The sequence below is a fragment of the Pelobates fuscus genome, chromosome 4, assembly GCF_036172605.1.
Source record: "Pelobates fuscus isolate aPelFus1 chromosome 4, aPelFus1.pri, whole genome shotgun sequence".
Taxonomy (NCBI): domain Eukaryota; kingdom Metazoa; phylum Chordata; class Amphibia; order Anura; family Pelobatidae; genus Pelobates; species Pelobates fuscus.
Window position 1 is genome coordinate 54,593,442 of NC_086320.1, and position 21,870 is coordinate 54,615,311.

A 21,870-nucleotide genomic window follows, 5' to 3' on the forward strand; every position below is an offset into this window, starting at 1 on the left:
TAAGCTGTCTCCACCCCAATGCATCACCTGCCTATCAATCAGCATTGGGGAATAGTTGAGGGATGTAACACCTACAATGTAAAGCATCACATCCTGCCTGCTCTCACAGACACCCCATCCACTGGCCTGAGGGGAGGGGCGGGGAGGGGGAGGAGCGAGATATAAACAGCAGGCACTGCGCATGCGCCTCTCACCACCCGCAGCCTTTGACTCTTCCCCCTGCCCGACCAATCACAGAGCTTCTTTTTTTTAATCACAGCGCTTCGAGCCCGCTCCGCCAATCGGCGTCGAGTTCACATTTCTCGCTCTGGGGCCCACGGAGAGAGAGAGAGAGAGAGGAGGAGGTGGTGGTGGAGGAGGAGGAGAGGAGAGACTGACTGCAAGATGGCGGCGGCTCGCTAAAGGAATTCGTTGCTCTCACCCCCCCCTCTCCCTCCCGCCGCCGTTATAAACCGAACGTCCTCCGAGGAGAGCACGAGAGGCCGCAGCGAGGCCGAGGAAGTAGCTGGCCGATCGCCGTGTCGCGATGACAGTGTTTTTGTTTTAATTATTGTTTTACCGAGGGCAGCGTGCGTGGCTCCGCCTCGGACTGGGATCAGCAGACATTTTCTTTTTCCCCTATTTTTTTTTTTTCCTTTTTGTTTTATTTTCTTTTTCACTTTTTTTTTTTTTTTTTGTTGTTGTTTATTCCCACCGCGGTCGGTCGTTGCTTTCTGAAGGCAGGATAATCGAGGTCGGCCTGTGCCGCCTGTGTGGGGTGTGAGGAGGCCGCCATGACGTCCATCCATTTCGTGGTGCACCCGCTGCCTGGCACCGAGGACCAGCTCAATGATCGGTAATACAGCCCGGGGATTGGAAGGGCCAGCCTAGGCCTCACACTGGGGTACAAGGGGGTGTGCAATCCTCCCTGGCTGCTGGAGAACTACAACTCCCATGATGCCACAGCATGCTGGTAAAAGCATCATGGCAACTGGAGGGCTACACTGAGGGCTGGGCAAATGGCAGATTATCCCAGATGTTGTAGCACTGCAACTTAAAAATAATAATAAATAACAATAATAATAGCTCCCATAATGATTTACCTTTCTAAAGGCTGACAAGGCATCATGGCAGTTGGAGGTCTACAGTGAGAGCATGGCAAATGGCAGATTACCCCAGATTTTGTAGACCTGTAACTTAAAGGACCACTAATGTCACCCAGACCACTTCAGCTTGATGAAGTGGTCTGGGTGCCTGGTCCCTCTAGGATTAACCCTTTGAAACTGCTATGTTTATAAATGGGTTAATCCAGCCTCTAGTGGCGGTCTCATTGACAGCCGCTAGAGGCGCTTCCGCGCTTCTCACTGTGATTTTCACAGCGAGAAGACGCCAGCGTCCATAGGAAAGCATTGAGAAATGCTTTCCTATGGACTGACTGCGCGCGTGGCTCTTGCCGCGCATGCAGTCGATGACATCGGAAGGAGGAGGAGAGTAAGTGATTTAACCTCTTCCTTCAGCCCGGCGGGAGGAGGACATGTGGGTGGGGGGGACCTATTAATACTATAGTGTTGTTTTCCTGGCACTATAGTGGTCCTTTAATAACTTCCATAATGCTTTGCCTTTTTAAAGGCTGGCAAAGCATCATGGCAGTTGGAGTTCTCTAGATCACTGGTTCCCAAGCCAGTCCTCATGGCCCACCAACAATCCAGGGGGTTGTATTTCTCTGTTTTATTCCAATGGAGATACTGACAAAACTTGGACTGTTGGCGGGCCATGGTTTGGGAAACGCTGCTCTAGAACATCATGGTATTTCATAAGCCTTGATCTACAGTAACCGGGGCGGCGGGGATTTGTCTTTTGGCAATCTTGAACTATTGCAAGTCAACTGGACATAAGTCTGAAATACAGTTTCCCCGAATGTTAAGGCTTCCTAAACTGTTTTGGGGGTAAATCAACTCTCTAACGTGCCTATATACGCACTGCGTGAATTTTTTTGTATTATTACAGGGTTCACGACCACTTGGTGTTTATTGTATAATCCTTGGTTGTTTTTGTCTTATCCGATTTTTTTTTTTTTTGTACCAACTGGAGAATTCATGTTCTATAGACACAAAGGGATGCAATAGGCACAAATACAACTTTAGATTATTGAAGCTGTGTTGGTGTAACCATTTAGAAGTTAAATCAGTTTGTTTACACAGCTATTGTCACGCCTCTCTGCATGTGACTCCCTGAAAAGGAAGCTAGATATTCTTGGATACTTTATTGCACAGTCTTTTTTTTTTTTCTTTCAATTCTTTATTTTTGAGTGCAGAGTTAAGTATACGTTTCAGCAATTTTACATGGCTTTAAGGAGAGGTTGACAGCGTTTCACTTAGCATAGTCATAATGTGCTGCACTTTTTTTTTTTTTTTTTAACATGAGTGATCTCAAACAATTTAAAACGGGCTTTATCACATAGTCTTTTGCATGCATAGTAACAAAAAATATCTACCATGTGTGCGTTTCTGAGAGGAGTTTTGTGTGTGTGTAGTGTCTCGAGGGGCTAGGCTCTTGGGTGTGCTCTTGTGATGTGAGGAATAGTCATCTGAGGTCCTGCATGGAGGGTTGCAGTGGCATCTCTTGTGTATGCCTGTGGTGTTTTATAGGAGTCCCCGGTGTATGGGGTGTCAGTTGCCCAGTGGCTGAGATGTTGGAGTGTGTGCCTGGGTGTCGTATGGGGCTCTGCCAGGACATCTGTGGGGAGATGTGTGTCCTCCTTTGTATGTGTACCCCTAACCGAGGGGGGTGGGGGAGGGTTAGTGTGTCAATGTGCCCCGAGATTCCCGACTCTGCGGTTCTAGCACTCTAATAAAGCGGTGGTCTGAAGTGTGTAAGAGAGAGCTAGCAAGAAGAGAAATCAGGAAAGAAAAAACAAATATACAGTTGCAACTTTAGCTCAAAACGTGTATAACGACTCATGTTGAGTCTTAGCCCAGTCGTTCTCTGCCAAGGAGTACAGCCTTCCATGGCCCTGTTTTGCTTATTTAAGCAAACTCTCCTGCAGAAGAATTCCAGAAGCAAGGTATGTGAGTGCATGATGGCACCCAAGTAAGTTGTTAAATCATTCTAAAAAAAAATGCTTTGTGGCAGTGCCAAAACACCTTAACTGTTGCAATGGATAGTAGTGGTTATCATTCTTAAAATTCCTTTTAATCTATGCCTGCACAAATCAGTCTGTCCTGGATTTACCTGTGGAGTCTTAGTCATTGATTCAAACTTCACGAGTAAATCCTGGACGATTGGATAATTCATGAATAGATCAACAGGACTTTGATTCATTCCTACCAGCTAAAAAGCATTGATAAACATATCTAAAAAAAGTGTGGAGACAAAACTTTCAGAATGGAAAATGTACTTTTCATGGACTTGGTAAATTGTACCACAAATCACAAAAGGATGAGTGCAGAAAACATCCTGACATTTTGTCTTTTTAAATGTTTATAGGATATAAGCGAGCACAAAAGCACCAAATTATGTAGACTGATTCATAAGTATGAGGTTTATCCATTGATTGTAGTGACTGAAGTGGTCTGGGTGTGCTCTCCCAGTCCCCTTAATCCTGCAGTGTTAGACATTACAGCTTAACAGAAACTAATTGGAAAGCGTGTGCATTTAATGTATTAAATATGGCAAGTACGCTTGGTGTTTGTGTGTAACCTATTGCCTCCCACAAGGGGAACTGTTGCTAACCCATCCAGTGTTGGTCATTAATGGACTGATGATTAATAACTTCAGAAGGCAAACCTAAAATGCTGCCTTTGTTAGCTAGGCTTGTAGATTTTCTTCAAAATCCTAGTGTTCATTCTTGGTGTAAGCTGTAGTTTTATTTATTATTTTATTTGTTTGTTTTGTGGGTATATGTATATCCTAATGAAAGATTCGATTTTTTTAATCTGAAATGTTGACGCATCTATAAAGTTTTATTTACCTACAAATTCTAGAGTGCTATCCATTCCATCAAAACTCTTGAGAGAGAGAGAGAAAATAAATAATTACAAATATTGGCGTTTTTTCTGTTTTCCCTAACTTTGTTGTCACGATCATGCTTGAGTTGTGTTGAAGAAGGTGATGTGCATACTAGGGTACCAGAAGGTTACTCATTTGGCTGTCAGACTAGTTGATGCTGTTGGTATTTTCACATGCCTAAGGCACTTGGGGGAAACTGTCATGTGAGTGCTTGACCTGATTAAACAAGGTCATGATAGGTTTTGTGTGTACAGTATTCTAAATATTGTTATGAATCTTAATAGTTGATTAACTTGCATGAACCTCTCTAAATGAAGACCGTGGTAATGTTATCATGTTTTTAACAAAGCTTACTGTGCTGTCCTGTTCTTCCCGGCATTGCTGTGTAATTAATGCTTGTAAGGTTTGTTTTCTTGACATTCTTTTAGTTTCCATTGTTTATCTGAAGCACGCATTAAAGAGAAATTATATGCCCAAAAAATGAATTTTTTATTTTTTGTACATAATCATAGCAAAAAATATTTTCTAAGCCCTAAACATAAGTTTTGATGGCCACAGAGACCCATTTTCTTGCCCAGCACTTATTTCCACGTTAGTGTTGAGTTTGGTTCAGTTATAAAGAAAAGAAGGTTCTTATTTAGAGATTTTTATAAAGCTCCAATTTGAGGGCGGTTTATTATCTATAAATTTTTTTTTTTTTTGTCCACTAAAATTATGATTTGCTATAAGTTGTTGTGGACAAAAATTCTCATCTGGTCTAGCTAAACTCTGGGTGAGGTTAGTTAAGGTTATATTCCACTCAACCTGTTTAGCAAGTGGCTTTTCAAAATAAAAAATCTTTTCAAATAATCATTTTGAATAAGGCTATAGGGACAGTGTCTTTGCACCGTAACCGCTCCAGTAATATTAAAGGGACACTATAGGCACCAAAACAACTTTATCATAATGAAGCAGATTTTGTGTACAGATCATGCTTCTGCCATCTCACTGCTCAATTCTCTGCCATTTAGGAGTGAAATCACTGTTTATGCAGACCTAAACATGGACTATAAAGAGGGTTCTAGTGTTAAAACTTCCTTATTGCATAGTATGTTTAATTCAGAATCTCTCATTTCCTGCTCTGTTGATAGCATTCTAGATCTTGCAGGTGCCTCCTGTGTGATTTAAAGTTCAACTTACAGTGCGGTGCAAGTTAAAGGACCACTGGTTAAAGGACCGCATACTCGTTTTCCTGGCACTAGAGTGCCGTGAGGGTGCCCCCACCCTCAGGGACCCCCTCCCGCCCGGCTCTGGAAAGGGGAAAAGGGGTAAAACTTACCTTTTTCCAGCGCTGGGCGGGGAGCTCTCCTCCTCCTCTTCGCCTCCGTTCCTCCCCGTCGGCTGAATGCGCACGCGCGGCAAGAGCTGCGCGCGCATTCAGCCGGTCACATAGGAAAGCATTCATAATGCTTTCCTATGGACGCTTGCGTGCTCTCACTGTGATTTTCACAGTGAGAATCACGCAAGCGCCTCTAGCGGCTGTCAGTGAGACAGCCGCTAGAGGAAATAGGGGAAGGCTTAACTAATTGATAAACATAGCAGTTTCTCTGCTAACCCATCCAGTGTTGGTCATTAATGGACTGATGATTAATAACTTCAGAAGGCAAACTTCTGAAACTGCTATGTTTATAAAACAATTAGTTAACCCTAGCTGGACCTGGCACCCAGACCACTTCATTAAGCTGAAGTGGTCTGGGTGCCTAGAGTGGTCCTTTAAGATGTGGCTAGGCTTCCGTGGACAAAAGTGATTTGATTTCTAAATGACAGAGCATTGAGCAGTGAGACTGCATGTGCTTGATCTATAAACAAAGTTTTTTTGATATAATATCCCTTATGGTGCTTAGCATGACCAGTTTTTGAGAACCTTGTCCGACTCATGTTAATCGTTATTTAAAGTGTGCCATACATATCTTTGCCTATTTTACACCCCTGACTGAATGCTATGCTGGGTATCTGGTGGATGCAGGTTGCAGGGAAAGGTGAGTTTTACTTGCCTGAACCTATCCCTTGCAGCTGCTGCCATGGTCTTTCTTCAGCTCCTGTTGCTTCTACTGCGAGGAATCCACATCAGTATTGGACTTCTGAGCGTGCATGAGAGTACAGCACTGAGGTCAGTGGAGGAGACTGCGGGATTCTCTGTAGACAAAGCCATTTTCCCTACAACTGTCACTAGTGACTCCTAAGGAATATGACAACTTGACCAAGTTAGCTCTGCCTTTTGTCAAGTGTAGGGAATATACTTAGACAAAGCAGTCTGTACTTTCTTAGGGTATCTTTTGACTGATATGTAATATCAGTTAAATTCTGGCATAGTCCGTATGAGTGTTTCATAAAGATTTTATCTTTTTTTTCTTTTAATTCTTTATTTTTGTTGTGCATTGCATTACAGAGATGTATAATTGACATTTTTAGCAAAGTAAACATTATGATATTATACGTGTTACACATATACAGTGATCGTGAATATGCACATTTTTTGTTTATGTTTATCATGGGTGGGCCCCTAATGGGCTATTAGCGAGTATGGTACATGGTATATTGGTGTTGTCTGTTCAAGCCCCGGGAGGGTAATGCATGAGGTGCATGTTCCTAATGCAATGTAGGGGTTTACAAGTCGGTCGTGTCCGCTCAATTGTGAGCATGATTGGAAACATGCGCGGGTCTAGGATTGAATCGTGTGGTTTCCTGCACTTGGGTGCCGATATTGTGGTAGGGGTGACTACCTTTGGCTACCTTCGTGCATGGCTTAGCCGTGCGGTGGAGGTATTGCCCCTAACCAAGGGGGTAGCGGGGGGGGGGGGGGGGTGTTTGCGGTGAAGTAGCGAGTTATGCGTGGCTTTATGGAACCGGACTAGGGCCTTATGTGATACTGCTTCGAGGGTGCCTGGTCATGATATAGTGAGCCTGGTCTCTCTATTCCCAGGAGACCCAGGTCAGTGTTTGTGTCTTCGTATGAGTGAGTCTACGTTAATAAACGAAAAAATAAGGCAACAACTGTAAACCATAATCAAAATGTTACAACTGAACAACTTTGCAGCCTAAGGCTGCTGAATCGGTGAGTCTCTCCAATAGGTTTGGGTTGGAGCTGGTGGCTTCCCTGCCAGTCAGGTGGATGGTGGATGGTCGGCTGCAGTCCTTGGTACAAATGGTACCACACTGGATGGGTCCCATCCGTGGGCGCGGTTTAATCCTGCTGGTGCTGTCGTCTCATTCGGTATGTCCAGTGTTGCGAGGAATGCAGGAATATCAGTCCCAGTGCTCAGTTTTTGTACTGTCCCTTTGTGTGAGACGAGGAGGGTTCGTGGCGTTCCCCACCTGTAGGATACTTCTGCTGCCCGCAGCCGGGTGGTGACCGGGTTCATGGATTTTCGCCATTGAAGTGTGGCTTTGGATAAGTCCTGGTAGAAGGATAGTTGTGCGTCTTCAAATGCAAGTGGGGTCTTATTCCTTACCGCTGCCATTATTTGCCCCTTATCTTGTGGCAGTGCACAGCGGAGTATGACGTCGCTGGGCATTGTAGAAGTGGTTGTGGTGGGCGTCGGTAGGCGGTATAGTCCAGCAATGGTGATTTTTTTCACGGTGGCGGGTGGCAGCACCGAGGCCAGCAGCCTTCTCACATAATGTGGTAGTTCCTCCTGGGAGACGGTGGTCGGTATGCCCCTTATCTTTATGTGGTTGCGGCGGTATCTGTCTTCCTGCGCCGCTACTTGTAGTGAGAGCGCCTGTTGGGCTGCTTGTAGGTGGAGTATAGATGCTTGCATGGTAGAGGTGTCTTGGCGGAGCTCTTTAATACCCATTTCAGTTGTCTCTATTCTGCCTGTCAGTTGTTGTATAGACGTTTTTAGAATGGGCAGGTCAGTAGTGAGAAGGCTTTGAATATCCTGCAGCATTGTGTATAGGATTTGGAGGTCCTGTTTGGTTGCAGGCTCAGTAGTACCCGCTGAAGCTGTGGGCTGTTGCTGCATGTCCTCCGGTGGGCTCTGAGTCTGAGGTGTGAGAGGTGCAGCTGTGTGGGGAGCCCCTGGAGGAGTTTGATTTTCGGCGGCCGCCATCTTGGCTGGAGTGTGCCGCTGGAGCATAGCTCCGATATCCCTCTGCTCTGGGGCATTACCTGGTGTAGGCTTCTGGTTCCTGCGCCCCATGGGTGTATAGGCAGGTGCTGTATGTGGCGACCACCACTCCTCTGCGTCTCCAGCAAGGTCCCCGTTCCAGAGGTACTCGAGGCCGCGGTCTGTGGGCCTGCAGTAGGCCCCGGTCTTGCGTTTCGCCTTAAGGTGTTTCGGGGAGTATTGGAAGGGCATCAGGGGATTCTGTGGGGTGTCCCCCGGCAGTATCTGGTGTTTGCAGGGTCGGATGGTAGGTAATTGCCAAGATTAGACTTAGATTGATTTGGAAATTAACGGAGCTGGGAGAAATGGCGTCTGGTCTGGTTCAGTGCCAGGCTCCGCCCCCCAAAGATTTTATCTTTTGATGTACTTATTTTGGATGCGAAGAGGAAGGGGTGACAGAGCCACTTTAAGCCCATTGCACAGACTGGTTTTCTGTGCAACATGCAAATGGATGTGTTCTTACAATAGTAGGTTGCCATTGAATGGTGACAGCTGTCTGTACAAAGAAGTACAGCTGCGTGATTGGATATAAAAGTTACTACTGATGATTAAATGGACAGACTTATTATGAAGGAGTGCTGAGAGGACGCGTGCTACGATCTTCCATGTGCATACACTGCAGCACGGCTGGAGAAAGTAACTATTGAATGAGATAACTATGGAAAAGCATTGGATTGGCTGAGCACCCAGCTTGATTATCTCAGCCATGGAGGCAGTGACAGCCGTGGCAATACTGGCTTGCTGTAGTGAATAAGGCGAGTAAAAATACCATTCCCATGCAATCAGGGATGGAGGGAGAGCGGTGGGCAGTCACTGACCCACACACAGGTTTTTTTTGCTTTAATTCAATTCTATTCCTCCCAGCCTACTTACCTTTTTGTGAAAGCTGTAAATTGATCTGCTTTCCCAGGGGTCCAGTGAGGATCCTCTTCTTACGCTGTTTAGTGATGCCGGTGCGGAGGTGATGTCATATTCGTCTCCCGGCATCACAGCAGGGTGCGCAAGGGAACAGAAAAAGAAGATTGCAGCTCCCTCCCAGCTGGTTCCATGCTTTACAGCCTGCTACTCATCCGCCTCAACAGGAATGGGCTGAGCCGCCAGGGCAAAATTCCTAGTCTTCATGATGACCTGGCGTGTGGGATTTCTCAAACCCTATACTAATCATGTATCCAAAACTGCCAGACATTCATGTGGTACAGGCAATTATTTTTTTTTGTAAAGCTTAAAATGGGCTTTGTTAAAGCTGCTGTTCTGTATGTATGTACCTTTTCACCAACAAAAATGTTATTAGGACACTAGTTCAGGTTGGCATCAGACTTGAACTGTGCTGGTAAGAGTCGAGTCTTCAGATTTACACATGGAGCACTTTATCTCAAGCCCTGTGCTTTCTACAAAATACAAAGATCGGTGCCAATGCTCATTTAATGTAGAATAGTGAATGTATGTTTCCTTGCTATTTTCACAAATGAGTTTAGTTAATTTTATAATCATGAGATCCATTGCAAGATTTTGTATTTCTATTATAGCTCAATCATTTTGAGACCTTTTCACTTTTTTTTATTAATATTTAAACATTCTCTTTATGCTTTAATCTACATTAACATGCCACTTACAATATAGTTGTGTCAATAACAGCATAGGTTTGTTGAATAACTGCTTTGCCTCGTTCACTGATTTAACTGTGCTGCAGCCTGCTGGTGTTTTATTTCTGACCATGTGATTCCTGTAAAAGGAAATCCTGTGTGCATAAACATTCACATGGGACAGCTGATTTAACCCCTCAAGGACCAAACTTCTGGAATAAAAGGGAATCTTGACATGTCATGTGTCCTTAAGGGGTTAAACAAAATCTGATTTTGGCCTCATAATTACTGTCAGTCTCACACTCCTATGAAGCCTTGAGCAGTTTCCTTTAGTTTTAGTCTACAAGTGTTATTTTTGTAAACCCTTGTGCAGTATTTTAAGTTCTCAAGGAGATTTGTATAGCAGTATTTTTTTTATTATTATTTTTTTTTTTTGTGTGTCCATTCCACTTTTTCTTTGTGGAAATTTGTTGCTGATGCTTTTACACATCATCATTGACCTTATTTTACACCTTGCAGTATTTACTCAGTGCACCCAGATGTAATCCATAGAATTCACTTCTCTTTGGCAAGTGATTACTTTTATGATCTGGTGTACTGAAGGATAAAAACGGTGGTCAGTGCTATCTTGAAACCAATAAAAGCATTTGGCGTGTTTAGAGTGAGTAGTGCAGTGGAGGTAAATGTAAAGCATACTCCCCAAGCATCTCTTAACCCCTTAAGGACCAAACTTCTGGAATGAATGGGAATCATGACATGTCACACATGTCATGTGTCCTTAAGGGGTTAAGGGGCTATATCTGTGCACTCACAGCACATGCTTGGAGTGTTTTGGGTACACCAGGCATATCGTATAACTCACACAAACACTAAACAGATTCCCCCCCCTATCTTTCTTCAGATCAAACTGCTCTCCTAGGGCCCGAGGATCAAGACACTAGTGACCCGTGTGCAGTTTAAAGTCTGAGTTCATTTGTGACTTGATCTTAAAGCTGCTGTTACCCCCAAAATATGTATTTATGAAATATTCATAAAGGCTTTGTTGGAATTCAGTCAAAAGATCCCATAAGACAAAGGGGTTACTTTTGTCTTGTGGTAAAAACCTAATTTTACAAAAGGCATAAAGTTTCACCACTGCTGCCTGACGTCGGCAGCTAATGGGAATTTAATTTTAAATTCTAGTAAAACTTGTCAAGCCCTGATTTTGTGTTTGAAAACTCCTTTTGCACAAGCCTGTACCAAACTGTTTATCTTGTCGAGAGGACAAATCAAGGAAATTAAATTCATATTGGGAAAAGGTGTTGATAAAGGTTATAGCCTAGTTTCAGCTTGTGCTTTGAAAGATCTAGCTGTATTGCATATCATTAGAGCATCATGTTGATGATGGAGGCCAGATTGCAGGATGTCAAGAAAGATGCCTATTAAGAGAATTAGTTAGAATAGATCGTTTCAAAATAATCCCACTGTTTTGGAGGATAGTGATGTTGAGGAGAGCGGGCAGTAAGTAAAGTTATTTTTTTTTTTTTTTTTTTATGTATTTTTGAACAAAGGAGCCTGGAAATGTGGGCAGTGTCTTGTGATACTGAACAAATGCATTGGTGATATCCTACAGAAATTGACCAATTTGTAAGAGGAGGCCCAAAACACACATGCTTTCTGTAAACGCTGAATTGTGAACAGAAAACAAAGTGCAAAACTTAGACTGAATAGACAAGCTGTGACTATAGCCAGATTGGAATTATTATTTATATATATATATATATTATTTTGGGTGTTGAGTTGTAATGCTTCTAAATGTTTAACTTCCTTCCTGCAACAAGGTTCCCCTTAACTAATCTCTTCTAGATAATGTCTTCAAAATCTTTTAAGGGACACGCATCACTTGACAATTACATTATAAATTTGCAAGCAAAACCCTTTTAAACACACGCATTGTATGTAAAACTTAAAGTATGTAGTAAAAGTTTATAAACTTGGTCTGGTTGCAATGTTGTGCAGATGTGGAGTTTCTTCAGGTTCCCTCCTCCTGCCTATTACACACCAATCTCCGTTTCAGACCAGCCCGCTAATGACATAAACTGGCCATCATTCTGCTGAAGAGGGAAACCAGTGTAGCGTATAGATAGATCAATGATTAGATCCGTGTCCCTCCTGGAGGAGTTGTTATGGAAAACATAAGAAAGTAGAAGCTGATAAATATGAAAATAAATAATTTAAAGGATCACCATTATAAATATATTTCTAACGTTGACTTGTTCCTACTCTGCCCTCCTGTCTATTGAAAATCCTATTTGTTTTAGTTTTGGCATACGGTATATTCAGCAGACAGTGGTCTGTCATCATCCTTAGTCTTTTTTTTTTTTTTTTTCTCTTTAACAAAAGCTTTTTTTTATATTTGCTTCTGTTCAAACTGTCTACAAATTACAAATCAGTTTCTAAAACCTTAATGTTTTTATTCTTTTTAGGCTAAGGGAAGTTTCTGAAAAGCTGAATAAATACAACTTAAGCAGGTAGGTGAAAATCTGATCATAGATTTGATTTATCTGCAAATTGCTTTCCTTAGTATTGTGTATTAAAACTACCTTTTCATATGTCGAGTTTTGCAATATGGCCTTTTCTAGATTCTAGAAAATAAACCTTGATGAAAGTATGACCTAAAGACTTTTCGGTATACAATAATGAGATGAGTCTGGTAGTACTTGTATATTATCCCTGGTATGTCAGTGGTCCCTAAATCCCTGGAGTAGCTAGTAAAATGGACGTTCTTGTAGGAAGGACAAGGTGTTAGGAGTATTGGAGTAATATGATCTGTTATGGAAACGCGTGACTTATAATTGCAATAATTTGCAAACCATGCTGCTACTGAAAGCTTGCCCCATGAGTATTGATGTAGAAGTATGAAATTTGCTTTGGTGTCAAACCTCCATTTAACGTACTGTGTGTAGGTCTCATGCATCACTTGGATGGATATGTAGTGTTAATAACCAAAATCACTTCACCTAAATGAAAACAAAGCTGTTACATGAGAAATGGTGGTGCTTAGACTTTGCTTTTTCCACACCTACTAGTGATTGTCTTTCAGAGGTCAGCAACCTATGACCAGGCACACTAGACTACTGCCCCCAAATGAGCTACATGAACCAGCCCACATACATATGCAATCCCTTAAACAGCCCACATAGACAACACCATTCACACAATTCACTAGGAAGCCCACACCCACATAACACAACACGCAACCCTCATACACATATACTAACATCAAACAGCACACCTAGTGCTACTAATACATGAGACTTTTTCCACTGCACACATTCTGCAGTAAATTCATACACACACACACACACACACACACACACTTTTTAGAGATGACACACAGAAAAACCTACTTCCCACTTCAGGCAGCTCACACACAAACATAGATATCAATAACAGTCCACACACGGGACTTTAGACAAACACTCAAATACCACAAACAACGCACTCGCATAACACAATACCACAAACAACCACGCATACTCAGCACCTCAAATGGTTCCGGCCACACACATGCTCAACAGCCGACATTCTCACGCAAAACCCTAAATGCCAACAACTTGGCACACAATACAAAAACAATCGATCGACCATCGGTCTCGTCGGTATTTTCGGCAATATCGGTTCTGCCAATAAAGATGCCGATAATGCATACCAGGACCACCGGGCCCATGACAAGCCTGGAGGGCCAAGCAAGCGCTTACTTACGCTCCCTTCAGCTCCCCTGTGTAAATCTCGCGAGTCCCACGGCCGCCAGAGCATTACCATGGCAACGCTCCGCAGCACACAGGCTGCAAGATTTACACAGGGGAGCTGCTGGGAAGGTAAGTAAGCGCTTGCTGGGTCCCCTCTGCACTATCCAGATCACCAGGGAAGGCTATATTCCCCCTCCCATGCCAAGTAACAATCAGGGATGGGGGACAAAAAAAATATTTTTTTTTTTTTTTTTTTTTTTTTTCTAATATATATTAAAATAAAGGCTCCACCCATTTTACACAAATTACATATCTACAGAAACACACACTCTGCGTTACATACACAAATACACTGCATTCACTCTATATATACACACTACACAAACACTGCATTCATTATACACCCACGCACTGCATTCACTTTACGCGCACTGCATTCACTATACACACTACACAAACACACACTGCATTCACTACACACCCTACACAAACACACACCGCTCCCCTGTCTAAACACACTGCATCCACTACATGTGGCATGTATATTTTGGCCTGAAAGTTCACTGAATATCAGTATCGGCTCTAAAAAAATCAATATCAGTCGATCCCTAACAAACCACGTTATACACTACACACAGTTCATATATACACTCTATCATGAACGTGGGCTATTGGCTCAGCTGAGACAGTGGGGGGAGAGTGGAAGTGAAGGTTAATGACACAAGACCCCTGGTTACCTGTTGCCAGTCCCAGCAATCACTCAATTAACCCCTGCAATCCCTTCTACACGAACACCCTGGTACACATTTTACTGCCACCACCAAGACTTTATACCTGGCGTCTTAGGTTACCGCCACACAGTAGAATTATAGTAGAACAACCTTACTTTACATCAGACGTATATGATTAAGCCTTTTGGTAACGCGTTTACCTGAACTTTCCTCAGAAGAGTGAGATCATAGAGAACAAAGACACAAGCTGAATAAGTAAACATTTAATCTGACAAAAATTCAGTGCTGTGTACAAAAATAGAGAAATAAATGACCTACAGAAACAGATAACAAATTGCAAAACAGTCCATAAAATAGGAGAAAACACAAGAAATCTTTACATATTTACCCCTTATATATAATTCTTGTGGGAGATTCGGATGTTACAGGTCTCCAAGTAGTTGTTTGGGGAATAAAAGAAAATCTCTCACTGGATAGTCCAACATCCTCAATATATACCGTAAAACTAGTTGTTTCTCAGTGGGCAGACCCCTGGGTGGATCAGAGGGGTTTGGCCTGGCCGTTTATTGCCCAGTCCATATTTTCTTAAATTATGTTGTCCTTTTGAAGAACCAAAAGTCAGAACATACTCATCAATAGCTTTTTACAATGCCTTATGTCCAGCTCTGGTGATGGTTATCTTAGTAGTTTTATGAATTAGGCATGGTGTAAGATCAAAGCCTAGAATAAAGGTTATCCAAACATGTACAAAAAACAACTCATTACATATGTCAAATGCCAACTCATGCTTTGGCATGGCACACTCTCATAACACCACAGACATCGCACACACATAACCTGCATTAAATGTTGGAACTACATGGGTCTCTAAGATCATAAGTGCGACCATGCCCTCTGGTTTTCGCCTTTGCGCAATGTAGATGGGCGTTGAGGGTGCTGATCTCCAAGCTCTGCTCCCTCACGCACCCTGCAGTGATACCACAAGCAGGAATTTGATGTCACTCCGACATCACTAAATGCGCATTTGAGCAGAGCAAGAAGGGGACCGTATCCACATTGGACCCTCACGGAGCTCTGAGGAGAGACCAATTGGCCAAGGCAGCATTTGGCTATAGCCCTCCCCCTCCATACTGGCTGAGATTATCAGAATTGCCTAACTCTGTCAATCCAATGCTTGATTGCTGAGAACATCACGTCAGCAAAGGAGGTGGATCAGAGGCGGATCCAGATGCAAGGACCTCTGCACAGCGCTGGTAAGTGAGTAAATCCCCCCTTTCTAACCTAAGGCAAGGGGGACTGACCACCTAAACGGTGGGTGTTAGAAATAAATGTTTGTGTTCCTGACACTATAGTGCTCCAAAAAATTTGATCCCTCATCTACCAGTCAGTTAACTCTTTTTTAAATTAGATATGTGCCAGTGAAACACTGGGTCTAATGCAAGGATTGATTGATAGGAGATGGTTCTCTTGCTCCTGGTCACTGTTACTCCCCCAGCAGGCGCTTGCTAAAAGGAATATGGGATGTACTGACGCCAGTCTGCTGGCAATGAAGTCAGCATAAGCACAGGGGATTGTCATGCTTGGGGAAGTGACCCTCAAGCAGGGCCCATCACGCCACACTCACACGTAGCCAACCCATATATACAAACACATTCCGCCAACCAAACATACATATCACATATCACACTCAGAGAGCAACATAATTAGACTCAAGCAAGTCCCACACTGCCACCACACACAAATGATAAGCTTGCAATGCCACAACAGCAGTAACAAACATAGTAACCGTATATAACATTGCATTCAGGGAAACTACACAATTTGTAAAAATGTGAAAGATTCTAAGAGAAAACAGACATGGTACACATGTGTGTATTCAAACACGAGACAAATTCCCTTTGGGTGGTTAAAGTAAAAGGACCGGTGACTTGGTTTCCCCAGGCTATTGGGTTTACATGGGGCCAAGATTAAACTAAAGTATATAAACCAAGTAAACCTGAACAATGCATTTGCCAACTGGAATGTTGAATAAGTGAGCCTCGTCTCAGGACTCAAGAGGGGGATTATGGAATATGTATAGGAGGGACCGTTGGCCTATGCCTAAATCGATCATCATTGGTAAGCACTTGCTGTGTCCAGTAACAATGTGCCGTTTTAGTGGGGCTTTTTATAATTCTTGCAATGGGGCCCTGTGATTCCGAACTATGCCCTTGCACTAAGCCAAATTACTCAACATAAATACACGTTACTTTAAAAACAATTGGATTGGCTCCCTGTCATGAGTCTGTGATTCTATTGGGGTTATTTATTCAATCCTTCAAGTCCTAATTCCAGGTGTGCGGAATGTAGTGAAAGAGCTTGTGTAAAGCTTCCCCAATATAATGGACTCAACCAGTCGTATTGGGTAAAAGCAGCAATCTGAATTTTTATTAGACTACACTCTGCTTTTTATGCAGTGCCACTGGCATGGTGTTTCCAGTACAAAATCACAGGGGTCTCCTTCCCACAAGCCATTGTGTTTGAGAGATAATTGAGCTCCAATTAAGCTAATCCAATTATCTCTCCAATATGAAAACTTGCATACAATTTTTACATCTCACAAAAATACATGACAACAGCATCGGAACTCCCCCCCCCCCCCCCCCCCCCGATCGGTGCAGTAAAATGAGTTGTGTTCGTGCAACATTTTGCCCGACTGGCTAAGAGGTGGTAGCCCAAAACCGTTCAGAGAATTGATCATATTGGCCGGTCACTTTCGGGAGTTCCATACGAACAAACTGACGAACGCATCCTCTGGCTGTTACCATTAGACCAGGCATAGGCAACCTTTGGCACTCCAGACTACACCTCCCATGATGCTTTGCCAGCATTATGAGAAGAAGCATAATGGGAGATGTAGTCCACAACATCTGGAGTGCCAAAGGTTGTCTATCCCTGCATTAGACGATACAAGGTATAATTAAGGGAACACTTACGAGGCGTCCCATCTCCAGTGACGCTCCTTAAGGGAGTTTACTTGGGCACAACGCTACTAAAAGGTTACTTACCCCTGCACTGTGGGCTCTGTACTTGTATAGATACAATGGCTAAATCTGTTTTAATTCTGTTTTGACACAAAATATAAGTTTATCTAGTGCCACTCTATGGGAAGTCTCTGTTTCAACAGATGGACATGCTTTAACTCTCTGCAGTAAGGGATCAGTCCCTGTACTGGATTTTAGGTATATATTTTAAGTTTGCTGTGGTTAAAGCTGTCCCAGTTGAAGTGCAAAGAGGGTTGCTATTATCAGACTCAAATTAGGGGTGGGGGGGATAATTTACCCTTGTAGTGATGAATAATATTTTGACACTGTCACTCATTGAATTGGTACTGGTATTGGAACTTATTTGTTGCGGTTGAGGGGCCTGAAAATGCTGGAATCAATGCAATCCCTGTGGTAGCGTATCACGGTTCTTTCCAACATCCCCATGTGTAGTAGTCACAAGCAAACATTCAGATACCTGGAAAGAGTATCGTTCAAAATCTAAGGTTATTATGTATCTTAAGAGTGCTTGTTTGCCTTCCTGACCAATTTTTTTATTTTTTTTTTTTCCTCTTCCTTCTAGCCATCCACCTTTGAACGTACTTGAACAAACCACTATAAAACAGTGTGTAGTAGGACCCAATCATGCTGCTTTCCTTTTGGAGGTAAAATGCAACACTACCAGCAGTGTTAATGTACTGAAATTCGAATTTGAGTTTGTCTAATTTTTATTTCCCCTTCTCCACATTCAGGATGGCAGGGTCTGCAGAATTGGCTTTTCTGTTCAACCAGATAGACTAGAATTGAGTAAACCAGAGAGTAATGATGGGTAAGTCTAGTCAATGAAGTCTCTCCATATGCTTACATTTTTCAGTATTTGTGTCCAGTCTTAAAATCGGGGATTAAAGTGTTTTGGACAATCTTCATAGTATAACAGCGAGAAGGGAGCAATCCAAATCATGGATTGTATACTTTCTTGGTGTTTAAGCAATGAGCACACTGCAGTAGTATACATATATGTGCATTTGCTAGCAATGTGAGTTGTCTTACAGATTCCATTTTCTTATAGTCTAGAAAAAGCATCAGTGCAATTGTAGATACCCCATGGCGTATAAAACTATTTGCAGATTTTAAGCCGTCGTGGATCATTGACAAATTGATTGGAAACCAGTGGATTGAACATTCAATGCCTGTCTGTGTTTGAGGCTTATACGGACATCTTTTACCTTTCTAGATAAGTTTCAGGTTGTTGGCTACATTTCTACTACATAACTTTTACCTTTTTTAAGAAGCTGCAGCAATGCAAACAACTTGCATATGTTGACTTTCTTGGCAAGGTGTGCTTCTTTGTAAAATGTTTGTTAGCTGATATTGGCTTATGTTGCACCTCACCTTTTTAAATGAGACTAAATTTCCCAAGGGTGTTGCTTAGGTTTGTGTCTGCCAGACTAAGTCCTTGAGCATTTAAACCTGGGAATCCAGGCTTTCATGAAGCCCAGATGGTGTGGTGTTTTTTGTCTTTTTATATAAATATTTTTTTTATTTTTTCCCCGCGTGTATACCTTTTTTTTTTTTTTTTTTTTTTTTTTTTACATTTTTTTTGACTTCTATTCCATTTTTTTTGTTTCCAGTTCAAAGTTAAACACTGGCTCAGGGGCAGGAAGGACATCCAGACCAGGCAGGACTAGTGACTCTCCCTGGTTTTTGTCTGGTTCTGAAACTCTGGGCAGACTTGCAGGCAACACCCTTGGGTAAGTTTTTTTTCATAGGATGAAGGCTGAAGCTCTGTATAGTGAACTCTCCAGATCTGCATTATACTTCTGTACAAGCATCCCGTTTTAACAAATTGTAATTTTGCACAACTACTCTTAAAGCTGTCAAGTGCACCATTTAGCTCCATGTTGACTATTCATACAATATTTTCTTTCTGGTATAGACAATGCTATTTTTTCCTGTTGGTTTTAAAAAACAATTTGGTGTATGTTTGTTTTTCAAACATGAATATGTATTTCCATTTCTGACCCTAAAGCAGCATGTTAAAGAGGCACACCTTTAAGGGCCACTGACTATATGTGCCTGTATAAAATTGGGGTGTATTAAGTATCCCATTCCATGAATTCATAATGTTCTCCAGTGCTGGATTACGATGACTGCATAGAATTGTGTTGTTTTTTGTTTTTAAAAGGATCAGAAGACATTAAAAAGCCAGATCCTTTATTTTTTTTAAATAATAAAAAAAAATACATTTTTGTTGAACGGATGATACATTTCTGTCTCTATGCTATTTTCTATCACTATCACTTTAGCAGTCGTTGGAGCTCAGGTGTGGGTGGAAGCGGAGGGGGATCTTCTGGACGGTCATCTGCTGGTGCTCGTGACTCTCGCAGGCAGACACGTGTTATTCGCACAGGAAGAGACAGAGGTTCTGGACTCCTTGGCAGCCAACCACAGCCAGTTATTCCAGCATCTGTTATACCTGAGGAACTGATATCTCAGGTATATCTAGTGTATTTTGAGCCCAGTTTTTGTCTACTGGAAGGTTTCGTGATTAATAGAAATTGTAACCAAAGTGTGTTCTGAGGGTTTTGTTCCAGGAATAGTATTGATATTGTGGTTAGATTTGGAGTTCAGACTAGCAAGAAAATATTTAAATCTGGTCTTGCGGTATATCTGAAAGTAGTCAAGGCCTGGTCATGTAGGATTATATAATTTTTATTTATTTTAAATGCCCATTTTTTTTTTTTTAATGAAACATGTTCTAACTAATCTTACTTTATGTTGTGTCAAAACAATTTTGCAGGCACAAGTTGTCCTTCAAGGAAAATCTCGAAGTGTCATTATCAGAGAGCTACAGAGGACAAATCTTGATGTAAACCTTGCTGTAAACAATTTATTGAGTCGTGATGATGAAGATGGTGACGATGGAGATGACACTGCTAGCGAATCTTACTTGCCTGGAGGTAAGTGTGGTTAGACTGGACAAAATTAAAAGAACAATCTGATACTAGTATGGTTCGAAGCACGTATTCGATTGTAATGCAGCAATATGGAAAATGGTTCAATTCACATTTTTGTGTGATAAATGGCACTGCTGCAGACTTTTGAATTTAGTTCATATATTTATGGAATATGCTGAGCACTCAATCTGAAAACAGTGAAACTACTAGGACTGTTTAAAGGTTTGCTGCAAACTTCTAATCGGAAGCTTTTCTGTGGGAAGATGCAAGTCTGCAGAAAAATTAGGGCCTTCAAAGGTGAGTATCTTGAAAGACCTAGGTCCTGTGTATGTATACACATGGTTTTATGTTTGTAAATGTATGTGTGTGTGTGTATAGTTATTAGAAGTGACATTAGGGTTTTTTTTTTGTTTTTTTTTTTAAATCCGAGAAATAAGATTTCATCCATAGTTGGTGCTAGCACATGTATAGGTTAAAGTAACAACACTATAGTGTTAGGAATACAAACCTCTAAATAGTGATTAGAACACTATAGCGTTGGGAATGGCCCCCCCCCCCCACCCAAAATGAAATTAAAGGGTTTTTACTTACCTTTTTTTCCTCAATGCCAACGCACCATGCAGCCACCTGTTTTGCTTCCTGCAGGCGTTTACTTAGTCTGATCTAATCTTGATCAGACAAGCATTGGGTACAAGAAATGCATACACAGCAAGCACAGAGCTCCTGCAATCACAAAGCATTGAATCTGGTTCTTCCCTATAACCATCAGAACTTGCAACGTCCTCATGCAATGGGTGAGAACCTTGAACGTCACAGAACAGTCTGACTTGGTTGCAGAAGCTAAAACATTTCCTAGGTGTGGAAGGTGTGCTTAGCCTTGCAATGTAAATATTGGCAGATCTACAAAGCGGTAGTGTTGAGCGGGTCACTGCACCCAGACCATTCATTGAGATGAAGTGATCTGCGTGCCTATAGTGGTCCTTTCTAGTGTTTGTGCGTGTTTTTAATTGATTTCTGCCTTTGCTGGTCCATTCACCAGCACAGTGTATAGATTTAAATTGATAACGTGAAGTTGATATTATCAGCCACATTCTTGCGGATGATCTGGTTAGATTTCATTTAAGATCATTGTTCTTGAATGTGGTGTAATTTCTCAGGCCAGTGTATTTTACTGTTTTGCTTAATAATGGCTTATGATCCTTGTGTTTATAGAGGATCTTATGTCACTGCTGGATGCTGACATTCATTCTGCTCACCCAAGTGTCATAATTGATGCTGATGCTATGTTTTCAGAAGATATTAGCTACTTTGGGTATCCATCTTTTCGGCGCTCTTCACTTTCCAGGATAGGCTCATCTAGAGGTAATTGTGTGCCTTTTGTCTTTTTATTAAAATCTTCAGTGTTGTAAAGCCTTAGCATTTTAGCACTTTCTGTGGTCATAAGTTTTATGTTGAACTGAATGTTAGGCAGCTGGAAGGTGTTTATGGTTCATTAAACTGGGAGCCGCTTGTTATATAAATCAGGATTAGTTGTATAAATTCTAGTTCCACAAATGACTGATCTATACCAGATTTTTTTTTTTTTTGTTCTTGTCCCAGTTGTGTACTTTATTGCTTTTTTGTTACTTTCTGCAGTGCTTTATGTAAGCTTCTTTCCAGAAAACGAACCTTAAAGGTACAAATATAATTTCATAGATCTTGAACATTGCT

At 41.9% G+C, this 21,870-nt stretch overlaps 1 protein-coding gene across 7 annotated transcripts in view; it reads left to right on the forward strand.

The window, feature by feature from the left end:
- The first annotated feature begins 378 nt into the window (after nt 1-378).
- UBR5 (ubiquitin protein ligase E3 component n-recognin 5) overlaps nt 379-21,870 on the forward strand; it is a 79,153-nt gene continuing 57,661 nt past the window's right edge. For 5 of the 7 annotated variants that reach the window (XM_063451184.1, XM_063451189.1, XM_063451190.1 and 2 more), the window contains exons 1-8: nt 379-835; nt 12,184-12,228; nt 17,787-17,868; nt 17,956-18,032; nt 18,835-18,954; nt 19,510-19,699; nt 20,004-20,163; nt 21,373-21,522. In XM_063451184.1, the coding sequence (XP_063307254.1) occupies nt 774-835; nt 12,184-12,228; nt 17,787-17,868; nt 17,956-18,032; nt 18,835-18,954; nt 19,510-19,699; nt 20,004-20,163; nt 21,373-21,522 (886 nt within the window). In that variant the 5' untranslated portion in view covers nt 379-773. The remainder of the gene's footprint in view (nt 836-12,183; nt 12,229-17,786; nt 17,869-17,955; nt 18,033-18,834; nt 18,955-19,509; nt 19,700-20,003; nt 20,164-21,372; nt 21,523-21,870) is intronic. The other 2 variants (XM_063451186.1, XM_063451192.1) reach the window with 2 other exon arrangements.